Source organism: Somniosus microcephalus, chromosome 26 (genome assembly GCF_052327205.1).
Source record: "Somniosus microcephalus isolate GS21.2 chromosome 26, FLI_Smic_1.0, whole genome shotgun sequence".
In the NCBI taxonomy this organism is placed as follows: Eukaryota; Metazoa; Chordata; class Chondrichthyes; order Squaliformes; family Somniosidae; genus Somniosus; species Somniosus microcephalus.
Genome location: NC_141012.1, coordinates 15,911,940 through 15,924,035, shown reverse-complemented (window position 1 = coordinate 15,924,035; position 12,096 = coordinate 15,911,940). Strand labels below are relative to the sequence as shown.

Below are 12,096 nucleotides of genomic sequence, written 5' to 3'. Positions count from 1 at the left end.
GTCAGACGCGCTGGGGGCGGGACCAGAACCCGGAAGGCAGCAGTCCTGCCCCCAACTCTCGGTAAGTAAAATCCAGCCCTAGGTGTTGGGGAGAGGGCTGCAAAAGGAATTAGAAAAAAATCCATGAATGAGTGGAACAGTGACAAGTTCAAGGTACTGCACGTTGGAAAGAAAAATGGGTGTCATACAATTATGGTACAGAAATAGCTAAAAGTGACATTGAAACTGATATGGGGTGATAATAGAGTCAAAGTATGGTGTTACTTGTGGAATCAGAATGCTGATTGTTGGTTACTTACAATTGGAAGCAACGTTTATGGGAATGTTGTTCAGAATAAACCGGCGTGCCCTTTCATGTTCCTGGGCCTCGCTTTATGTATTCCCAAGCTCTAGTGGACCCACATACCTTAATTGGGGGGGTGGGGGTGGTTATTCAAAATCCTGACAAGGTGAAATTAATTAAGCATCGACTTTACTCCCAGCCAGAATCCACAACAAATCACATTTGATGATCTTCCTTTCATTAGGACAGTTACTAGCCCATCTATTCTCAATCAGCGATATTCGCGTCCGGTGAGGCACTTTCCAATCTATGCCTCTTCGTTTCATTTCAGTTCTATCATTTAGTTGTATTCCCTAATGCATTTTTTTCTCTGTGAAGGATTTACTTCCTTTGATAATTTTCTCAGTCCAACTCGCATCCTGGTTGCATGCTTTACGTGGCATATGCAGAACAATTATAATTTAATTGATATAACAACAGAAAAGGCTGGAAAAACTCAGCAGGCCAGGCAACATCCGTGGAGAGAAATTAGAGTCGACGTTTCGGGTCTAACCCCTTTTCAAAACTGGAAAGGAAATGAAATAGATCGAAAGGCAGGGCTGGGACAGAACAAAAGAAGTGAAGAGACATTAAGAGGTATCCAAAATGAGACGAGATAGTGATCGGACTAGTGGAGACAAAAGACGGCTCAGATTAGGTGTGAAATGCGCTGGCAGAATGAGAGACAGCTGCCATGTGGGGGAGAGAAAAAAAGGAAAGGGGGGGGGGGGGAGGGAGAAACCGCAAAGGGGTGGATAAAAAATATAAGTAAAAATGTAATCGGAAGATGAGGTGCTGTTCCTCGAGTTCTTCCGATTAGGCACTTTACAGCCTTCCGGACTCAATATCGAGTTCAACAATTTCAGATGATAACCTCGGCCCCTATTACATTTTTACTTATATTTTTTATCCACCCCTTTGCGGTTTCTCCCTTCCCCCCCCACCCTTTCCTTTTTTTTCTCTCTCCCACATGGCAGCTGTCTCTCATTCTGCCAGAACATTTCACACCTAATCTGAGCCGTCTTTTGTCTCCACTAGTCCTATCACCATCTTGTCTGGTTTTGAATACCTCTTAATGTCTCTTCATTTCTTTTGTTCTGTCCCAGCCCTGCCTTTCGATCTATTTCATTTCCTTTCCAGTTTTGAAAAAGGGTTAGACTCGAAACGTCGACTCTAATTTCTCTCCACGGATGTTGCCTGGCCTGCTGAGTTTTTCCAGCATTTTCTGTTGTTATTTTGGATTTCCAGCATCTGCAGTATTTTGCTATCGTAATTTAATTGATAACTAGTTTCAAAGTGGAAGGCCACTGGTAACATAAATCACCCCATTAACAGGGTCCTTACGCCGTTAAATAGCAGCCCTAACCTTCTGGCGAGGTTAATTCCCATTTACAGCGCAAATGCAGCATTTTCTTGACTCTTATAGGGTGGTTGATGGCGAGCTCCGTTTTTTGCGAGGCTAACGGCTAAAGTCATTCAACAATTAGTGGTGGCTCACAACTCATGGCCTATCTCTTCCTCGCCACAAATTGCTGCGTTTTTTACGCATTAATAACGGCGTGCGCGGTGAACTCGCAGTTATTTTCGCAGCACATTCTGGGCCATTGCAATTGATGCGTGTTAATTGTAACACCATCTACTGGAAAGAATCAGGTACAGCACTACAGCAGTTACTGTTAAGGAGTACCTTCCATGGTTGAAAATGATTGAAAGTAGGAGTAATGCCATTTTAAGGGAGATGTTGTTCAGTGAAATACCACAACATTCGATATTGCACAAGCATTTGACTCGCCTCTGAGTCAGAAGGTTGTGGGTTCAGGCCCCGCTCCAGGAACTTGAGCGCATAAAGCTAGGCTGACACTCCAGTGCAATGCTGAGGGAGTGCTGCACTGTCGGAGCTGCCGTCTTTCGGATGAGACGTTAAACCGTCTGCTCTCTTAGGTGAACGTAAAAGATCTCATGACACCATTTCAAAAAAGTCCCCGGTGTCCTGGCCAATATTTCTCAATAAACCAACATAACAAAAAACAGATTATCTGGTCATTTTCACATTGCTGTTTGTGGGAGCTTGCTTTGAGCAAATTGGCTGCTGCGTTTCCCACATTACAACAGTGACCACGCTTCAAAAGTACTTCATTGGATGTAAAGCGCTTTGAGATGTCCGGTGGTCGTGAAAAGCGCTATGTAAATGCAAGCCTTTCTTTCAATCAACTTATTTTGCAATTAATACAGTTCAAAGTTCTGTCTCAACAATCTAAAACGAATATTCTGTTAGAATTCAGCATTGAACACCTTTAAAACCCAGTCAATCATTGATTAAAAACAAGTTGTCATTAGCAGCAGGTACTGGCGTTGCTAAGTAACAACACACCACAAACAGAAAATGCATTTCAGGTGGTTTAGTCATATGTAATACTGAAGGGATTTTTGTAGTTCAAAGTGCTCAAGCCTTTTAATTCATACAACAGCGGGAAAGTTATTTCCTGTACAATTTTGGTGTACAGAAAGAAAGAAATGTCCAAAAATCACAGAATATTGTCAAATTCATTGATTAGATCATCATAAGAATAAATTAAAGATTGTATTTTGCTTCAATACTATTTAACCCTTAACGTTTTAAGAGTGTACAGACAATTTAAGTGAATATTTCACACTTCTTTTGAAGTTTGAAACGTTAATACTACACAGCCCAAGGTCTCAAATGTAACACATTCTACTGGATGAACCTCCTTTCCAGTACCTGTAAATGAGTGGCCTCTGTTAGTTTCCGCAGAGTATCATCCAGTTTGACCTGCTGCTGCTGGAATAGTCGGTCCTTCTGACCCAACTCTCTCTGCAAGAAAATATAATTCATCACAAAGAGAGATATAGAGTTGCATTTATTTAACATCTTAACATATTTCTCCGAAAACTCTCAAAACATTTCGTATACTATTAAATACTTTGAAATGCAGTAGCTGTTACAGGAAACTTTCTGGTATCCGGCACTGACGGGACCGAGCTGGTGCCGTTAGATCAAAACTGCCGTATAAACCAGCACTAATGTTAAAACATAGAGCTTTTCAGGTCCGTGTGAATCAACAAACCCTGTTGCTTAGCAACAGCTTCAAAACAGTTGGCTGCAGCTGCAAGCGTCTCTAGCTGAAGCTGTTGCTTAGCTACAGACCTTGCAGAGCCTGACTGGGGAAAAAAAAAAGCAACAAGAAGTAAAAAAAACTTATAGAAAACGGCTCCTGAATTTTGCCGGTAGATGGAGCTTTCTGGACTTTTAACCTCTGGTTAAACAAAAGTTTCCTGTATATAGGCAAACACAGCAGCCATTTTGCAAGGTTCTGCAAACACCTATACGTTGAATGCTGTGTTTATCTGCTTATGGTGGCAATGGCTGAGGGAGGAATGTTGGTCAGGACTCTTGTTTGAATAGTGTCAGGGATCCGTAACATATAGCTGAACCACTCAAACAAGAAGATAAGTTTTTGCTTCAACATACTACATTATTCAAAGGAATGCACCTCCAACAATGCAGGACTCCCTCAGCACTGCACTGGAGTGTCAGCTAAAATTATTTGCTAAATCTGCCTCTCAGAGGGAAATATAATGGCACTATATCTAGCAATAGAACCAATAATGTGTTTAAAACAATTGTTATAATAAACTTTACACAAGTAGCTATGTGACAAACATTCGAAATAAGAAAAGTCATGAAATCATTTATTTACATTCCAGTTAAATTGTAATCTTATTACTGTAGTAAGTTACAATTGACGTGTATATTCCCTGCGGCAGATTATAGTCTGTTGCAATGAGATCACTTCACAATAAATTGAAGCTACACATATTGTTCAGTCCTAACACTGCAATTATTTACCACTGAGAATTTTAGAGTTCCTTACTTTAAATTCCCCAAGGAGCCTGTTCCTTTCTTCAGTCTTCCTTTGTAGGTCAAGCTGTCAATACAAAATGAAAGTAACAGAAACGACCTTTTTCAGCAACCAAATTCATAAAAATAAACAAGAGAAGGGAACCATCACAGCTCAAATGACTAATTACCAAAATGGCAACTATTTTATCTCGTCTTTCATCCTAGAGTGCTTTCTAAAAAGGGTGCATTTTTAGACCAGTATCAATGCATTCTACAATCTCCAATAGAAAATATGGTTTTCTTATCTAAACATCAGTAGATGCACTGCCTCAGTGTCCTGTTTGATCCTGAGTTGAGCTCCAAACCCCATATCCTGTAAATCGCCAAGACCATCTATTTCCATCTCTATTATTGCTCACTTCTGCTTTATTTTACCCTCACCGCCACTGAAACGCTCATCCATGCTTTCATCACCTCCAGGATTAACTTCTCCAAAGCAATTCTCTCAGTCTTCTGAGTTCCACCCTATATAAAATCTAGCTCATCTATGTTGTTCTCCCCTCCCCTCCCTTTTGTTCAGTCCTTTGTAAATGTTGTTCAACTAGAATTTCTTCCAGTTCTGACCGGGAACTTACTTGTTCTTTCTACAGATGCTAACTGGCCTGCTGAATGTTTTCAGCATTTTCTGTTTTTGTTTTATCCAAAACTATGCTGCCCACATCCTGTGTCATATTAGATCCCACTTACCTATCACCCCTGCCCGCACAGTGCCATATTAGATCCCACTTACCTATCACCCCTGCCCGCAGTGCCATATTAGATCCCACTTACCTATCACCCCTGCCCGCACAGTGCCATATTAGATCCCACTTACCTATCACCCCTGCCCTCACAGTGCCATATTAGATCCCACTTACCTATCACCCCTGCCCGCACAGTGCCATATTAGATCCCACTTACCTATCACCCCTGCCCTCACAGTGCCATATTAGATCCCACTTACCTATCACCCCTGCCCTCACAGTGCCATATTAGATCCCACTTACCTATCACCCCTGCCCTCACAGACCTGCACTGATTCCCCATTCACACTGTGAAGGATTTCAAACATCCTCATCCTCGTTTACAAATCCATCATTGACCTTGGCTTCACCCTACCTCTGCAACCTTCTTCAGCCCAACATCCTGGTTTCTATCAGCTCTTTCAACTCTAGCCTACTGTGTTGCCCCTCTCTCTGCTCTACCGCTGGTGGCAAAGTCTTTCGCTATCAATGCTTTGTAGTCTCAAATTCTCCTCAGAAATCCCTCCATCTTGCTACATCTCTTCCCACCTTCAGATACCTCCTCAAACGGTACCTCTTTCTGTTGTCAGTCACTTCCCCTAACTCTTGATTGCTGTCTGTTCCCCTCTCATTTCTGTGAAGCACTTTGGGATGTTTCGGTACGTTAAAGTTGTTGCTATTGTTGTTGGTTATTTATTCCAGGAATCTGTAATATTTTTAATTCAACATGGGCACAAATCTGTGTCTCTTTATTGGTTATGCCCATTTATTGTTATGCTGTTCTAGACAACACGAATGAAGGTCTGGGTAGACAGCTGTGTGTCCGTTAAGGACTGTACTTCCACTAAAAACATGTGAAATCCTGTTGTACTGTGGTACAAACTTATGCAACTTACATACTTTTACAGGTCTTATTTCCTAACTAGGAAAGCACTTCACTATTGACAGAGAGAAAGCTCGATCCTCACATTTTCACTCAGTAGCTCGTCTTTTGCCATACTCGTTCTCAGCAATTCCTGCTTCAGCTGAAGAATGGAGCTTTCCTGCTGTGCCATCCGATGCTGCAATGCATCCTGAGGGAAAAATGTTTCAATGAGCTGGAAAGTGGCAATCATCATCCAGGCCATTAGAATCCCTCAACCAACTATGGAGTGTACTATCATACAAATGTCATCAAATTTACATTAAATCCTTCTTATTGTACACATGTAGTGAAAACATCACTGAGTTTGAAGAAGCACAAAGGTGCTGCATTAGTTCTGCTTTGCTGCAAAATATATTTTAAAATAAGCTCCTCTAAAAATGCCGCATGAGATAACAGATTTAAGTTTGGTTCTGTTTTGAGTCCTGGGTTGGTGAGGATAGGATAAGCTGCATTTTCAACAGGTTCATTTATATGGGAAAACTCTTTCCAGACATGCCATATAACTGTTGTTACCATGGGCACCAGTCCCTCTATATTCTTACCTTTACTCCCTGCAGATTCCTGGTTTCTTGTTTGTATTTTAATAGTTCCCTCTGTAATTTAAAAAAATAAATAAAAAGAGATTTTCTTCCCCCATGCAAAACATTTACCCTCCACCAGTTATGGTGCAAAAGAATTACAGAAAACACAATGGTAGTGGAGATAGTATAAAGCTAAACTTACAGCAGCCATTTACACTGTGGGTGGGATCAGCAGCAATGCAACATAAACACAACTTAAAAAGGTACTGTTCACGTGCAATCTTGTTCATGCTCAGCTACTACAAGCCCGCAATTGTGTCTTCGCCATTCTGGCTGTGGACCTTCCTCGATGTTGGGGGAAGGACTCGCAATGGCTAAAAATGCATTTGTTGCAGTGGGACTGAGTGCAGCTCTATAATGGCCAGAATTACAATAGTGGACTTGTAGGAAGCACCATCGACACCAGTCATTTACATTTGCTGCTGAAACCCCTCCCAAGGAGGATGTTGGTGCCTCTGCCAATGCATCATTTGCACGATCAGAATGCATCAGAGCAATCCTGGAAGTTAACCAAGTATAATTCAGAACAGCGCCATACGAGTTAAGATCCTACTTTCACATGCTCATAGTTACATAACCAAGCCCCAATCTCGAAATCACGTTTGTTGTCCATCCAACGGGAGTACTGACTAAACTTATGAATTTGCGATCGGTATGAAGTTCTCTCAGAGAAAACTTCTCCAACTCTACTTGCAGCAGGTATGGGGTCAGTCCTCTCTGGACGGAAGCATTCTAACTGGAGATCACTTGGCTGTGTGTAGCCCAGCAGGGCAGTGGTGATTTTCAAGCTTAAATTATTGGAAATGTAACTTGCTCTAAATCAGTACTATTTTAAAAAGCAAAGCAGCACCACAATTTCAAGCTATCCATACTTTTTCTTAGGCCCAACACCCCGAACCCAAAATCACAAATTTAAGTATATTTTTGGAGTACTGAAGTTTAAATGGAGCATAGCCCTACGATCTCCAATAGTATTAATGAGAGACCTTCTGTTTGCTGATTGGAGCACCGGCCCATGTGATCCTAGGTACGCTTCCGCACACGGTGCTCCTCTGGGATCCGTGGGCCACTACACCGCGCACAACTCTGCAGCCTCTGACAGCAACTTCTCGGAGGCGGGTCCCCGTCAGGTAAGTGCGCATTCGGTTCAGAAGCCGGCGGCGTAACTAAGGAACCGCAAAATCCGGGCCATGATTTCATGATAATTACCCACAAGGTCATCAACATTGGAGAACAGTAAGAGTTATGATCAAAAAAGTGAAGAAGATGGTAACCCTGTTTAAAAATAAATAGCAATGACTATTTTTAGGAGTTCAATATATATTTTAATCAAAAATAAGTGAGTCTCAGCCTCTATGTTGAAAGAGGAGTGAGATTATTTAAATAAATGCTTTTTATATTTTCCTATACTTGCTAGAGACTGCCTTGCCTCTGCTTCTTTGAAATGGCTCAATTGAGACTGGGCACTCACAGTGCAGTAAGTTATAAACTTCCCACTCTATGGCATACTGTTAGTTTGACAATTGTTCCTAGAAATTGTGCCGCAAACACTGACAATCACTGCACTGAGGTGCAGGGCTGCACCCAGGCTCTCCCATAACTCCCTTATGGAGGGTTAGGGTTAGGGTTATGGAGGGAGTCAGAGCACGCAGAGAGGTCCTCTTCCCTTCCCATGGGCGGAAGAGACCTCCACAGGAAACCAAGACAGCCTGGTTGCACATTGCAGAGGACGGGACAAGCAGGGATGTCATCAGGAGGACCAGGCTGCAGTGGCGCAAAACTTTCAATGATCTCAGTAAATCACAAAGCCACACTCACCTTCATCCTGCTGTGCCTCTCATCACATCTCTATCATTCTGCTTTCCCTACCCTACTCCTGCACATCCTTACTCACACCAACTTACTTTGCACATCCACCCATCCCTCTCTCTCTCTCTCTATCTATATTATCACTCACCCTCATCCTAGTGCAATCATACCAACTGACAGCACACAAAGGGTAGCCACTTGGGTGTTTTATCCAATGTCCATGTAAAGTTTCTGTTAATGTGCTGTCAAACATTGAAACCTTTATTTTCATCACGTTCTTGGACAGATGTGTGTGTAGCTTTGGAAGTGGCTTAGTGAGTTGCTGTGAATGGTGAGACATAACGGTATCCCCCACAATGGTGATGAATGTGAAAGGAATGACTTGGGCATTGTAGGGATGCTTTATGGTGTTGATGTGGGGTGGTGCCAACCTGGCACATCATGTGGCAGCCAGGGTGTACAGTGTCAAGTGAAGTAAATCTGGTCGTGGTGAGGCCATCCCTGGCCTTCCCAGCCATGTGCTCGGGTGCTGATGCTCTCTGTCCTGTGCAGCATCAGTTGATTGCGGAGATTGTTGGTGTTGTTGTTGGTGCTGCTGGTGTTGCTGCTGATCGTGGTCGGATTCTGAGGACCAAGATGAGACAGTATAAAGGGCACCCATGTTGATGGAATAGATGGCAGTGAAGTACAGATGACAGAAGCATTCTGACAATGGTGAGAGAGTTCTGCCAAAGAGGTGATACTGGATGGACTGTGGAAAGTGGAAAACCTGCAGAATCTGTGCTGGAAATGGACTGAGAAACAGCTTGTGGCTGAGGAAAGTGAAGACCCGTCAGCTGGGAGCTTTTGCTGTACATTCGAAGCCGTCAAGAAATCAGCTGGAGCAATGGCCACTGAACTCCCGCCTCAGGTTGACAGCTGTGATCCCCAAACGGCGTGGTTCCCGTGGACATGAAGTTAAAGTGAAAAGGTAAGTTAAAAAACCTGTTAATGATCTGTCAACAAGGCAATAATGAGATTAATTGGGTCCCCTGCCACTGCCTGTTGGGTCTGCTCAGCGCTGGCAGACCCGAAATTGGGAAAGGTGCGTGGCGGCGCGTTGACAGCGGGGTCTCGACCCGCTGTCAAAAAGAAACATTTTCCCACCCGATCCACCACCGATCGCGCCTGCTGACCTCTCCCCAGCCCCCTGTAAAATTTCGGCCAAAGAGTTGAATTCCCTTTTTGTTAACTTGTATCAGCTATGTGACGAGTGTGAATTGCATTCAACACGATGGGCCGAGTGGCCTCCTTCTGTGCTGTATCATTCTATGATTATATGAAATTCATTATTCCACTGCTGCACTCCTACAATTATAATTTTTCTCCCCTCACTTAAAAGGCACTTTTGTTACAAATGTTTTGCTGAAGGCAAGAAATTTGATACACATTTTGATAATCCTGTTGACAAACCAACCTTTTTAGAACATGGAACTCGTGATAACAAGCTGCTGGGGAGTCAGTGAGATTGTACCTTCAAGGAAGCAAGTCCCTACTCATGAGTACAACCGTTGTCAATTTTGAATACTGTTTCTATTGTCAACAGTGCCTGCTGTTATTTACAGGAAACTTTGTGCTATCCGGCACCGACGGGACCGAGCTGTTGCCGTCCCATCAAAACTGCCGGACAAACCAGCGCTAATGTTGAAACATACGGAGCTTCTGGCAACAAACCCTGTTGCTTAGCAACAGCTTCTAAACAGTCGGATGTACCTTGCAAGCGTCTCCGTAGCTTAGCAACAGCTTCAGCGAGACCTTGCAGAGCCTGACTGGTGAAAAAAAAGCAACGAAAAGAAAAAAAACCTAACGAAACAGCTCCTGATTTTTGTCAGTGGCTCAAGCATTCCGGACAGTTAGCCTTCAGATAAACCAAAGTTTCCTGTATACATTTGTAAATACTGACCCAAATTAATGAATACCTGTCACAGTTAGAGTCCTATAAATTGACTTTAGAAAAGCTACATTATTGAAGCCACTGTTTGACATTCTTGCATACTGGCATTCCACCTCCTAAGCCAATCTATAGTGTGCTGGTAAGGCTGGATGGCATCACAGTCTGAAGCACAAAATACTGACTTGAATTAATGGCATTTTCAAATAGATTGTGCCATTCATTTGAGGGGAAAAAGTAATTTCTGCAATTGCTAAACATGACAGTTTATTGTTCCATTTTTACATTGAAATATATTGGGCATCTGAGGCGCTGTAAATGTTGAATGCTGTGCAGTTGAATAGGGGCACGGTAGAGTAAAATTACACTTGATATTGCTATCCCTGTATGTGCTGCCCCCCTCACCCATGTCACTGACCAGTGGAAACAATCTATCACTATTTATCATATCATAAGCCTTCATAATCTTAAAGAACTCTTATTAGTTCACCATTTAACCTTTGCCGCTCAAGTGAAAAAAGCCCTAACTTCTCAAGTCCCTCTTCATAATTGTAATCCAGCATCCCTGATAATATCTTAGTGAATTTATGCTGCACCCTTTCCACTAATGTTTTATCCTTCCGGGATACAACAGTAGACTATGGGCCCCGACAACATCCCAACTGTCGTGCTGAAGACTTGTGCTCCGGAATTAGCCGCACCTCTAGCCAAGCTGTTTCAGTACAGCTACAATACTGCCATATACCCGACAAAGTGGAAAATTTCCCAGGTATGTCCTGTCCACAAAAAGCAGGTCAAATCCAATCCAGCCATCAGTCTACTCTCAATCATCAGTAAAGTGATGGAAGGGGTCGTTGACAGTGCTATCAAGCGGCACTTACTCACCAATAACTTGCTCACTGATGCTCTGTTTGGGTTCCGCCAAGACCACTCGGCTCCAGACCTCATTATAGCCTTGGTTCAAATGTGGACAAAGGAGCTGAATTCCAGAGGTGAAATGAGAGTGACTGCCTTTGACATCAAGGCAGTATTTGACCGAGCGTGGCAGCAAGGCACCCTAGTAAAACTGAAGTCAGTGGGAATTGGGGAAAATGCTCCATTGGCTGGAGTCATACCTAGCACAAAGGATGGTCGTAAATGTTGGAGGAGTTCCTCAGGGCAGTGTCCTAGGCCCAACCATCTTCAGCTGCTTCATCACGACCTTCCCTCCATCATAAGCTCAGAAGTGGAGATGTTCGATGATGATTGCACAGTGTTCAGTTCCATTTGCAACTCCTCAGATAATAAAGCAGTCCATGTCCACATGTAGCAGGGCCTGGAGTACATTCAGGCTTGGGCTGATAAATGACAAGTAACATTCGCGCCACACAAGTGCCAGGCAATGACTATCTCCAACAAGAGAGAGTCTAACCACCGCCCCTTGACATTCAATGGCATCAACGAATCCCCCACCATCAACATCCTGGTGGTCACCATTGACTAGAAACTTAACTGGACCAGCCACATAAATACAGTGGCTACAAGAGCAGGTCAGAGGCTGGGTATTCTGCAGCGAGTGACTCACCTCCTGACTCCCCAAAGCCTTTCAACTATCTACAAAGCACAATTCAGGAATGAGATGGAATACTCTCCACTTGCCTGGATGAGTGCAGCTCCAACAACACGCAAGAAGCTCAACACCATCCAGGACAAAGGCTTGATTGGCACCCCATCCTCCACCACCTTAAATATTCACTTTCTTCATCACCAGCGCACCGAGTCTGCAGTGTGTACCATCTACAAGATGCACTGCAGCAACTCGCCAAGGCTTCTTCGGCAGCACCTCCCAAACCCGTGACCTCTTCCACCTAGAAGGACAAGGGCAGCAGGCTCATGGGAACACCAT

The 12,096-nt window shown here is 43.3% G+C and overlaps 1 protein-coding gene across 8 annotated transcripts in view; it reads right to left on the bottom strand.

The window, feature by feature from the left end:
• Positions 1–12,096, bottom strand: part of LOC147100324 (dixin-like) — a 151,004-nt gene that overhangs the window by 18,402 nt on the left and 120,506 nt on the right. For 7 of the 8 annotated variants that reach the window (XM_085967902.1, XM_085967896.1, XM_085967898.1 and 4 more), the window contains 4 exons: positions 6,434–6,484; positions 5,935–6,039; positions 4,216–4,269; positions 3,063–3,155 (listed from right to left, as the gene is read on the bottom strand). In XM_085967902.1, the coding sequence (XP_085824028.1) occupies positions 3,063–3,155; positions 4,216–4,269; positions 5,935–6,039; positions 6,434–6,484 (303 nt within the window). The remainder of the gene's footprint in view (positions 1–3,062; positions 3,156–4,215; positions 4,270–5,934; positions 6,040–6,433; positions 6,485–12,096) is intronic. The other variant, XM_085967897.1, reaches the window with a different exon arrangement.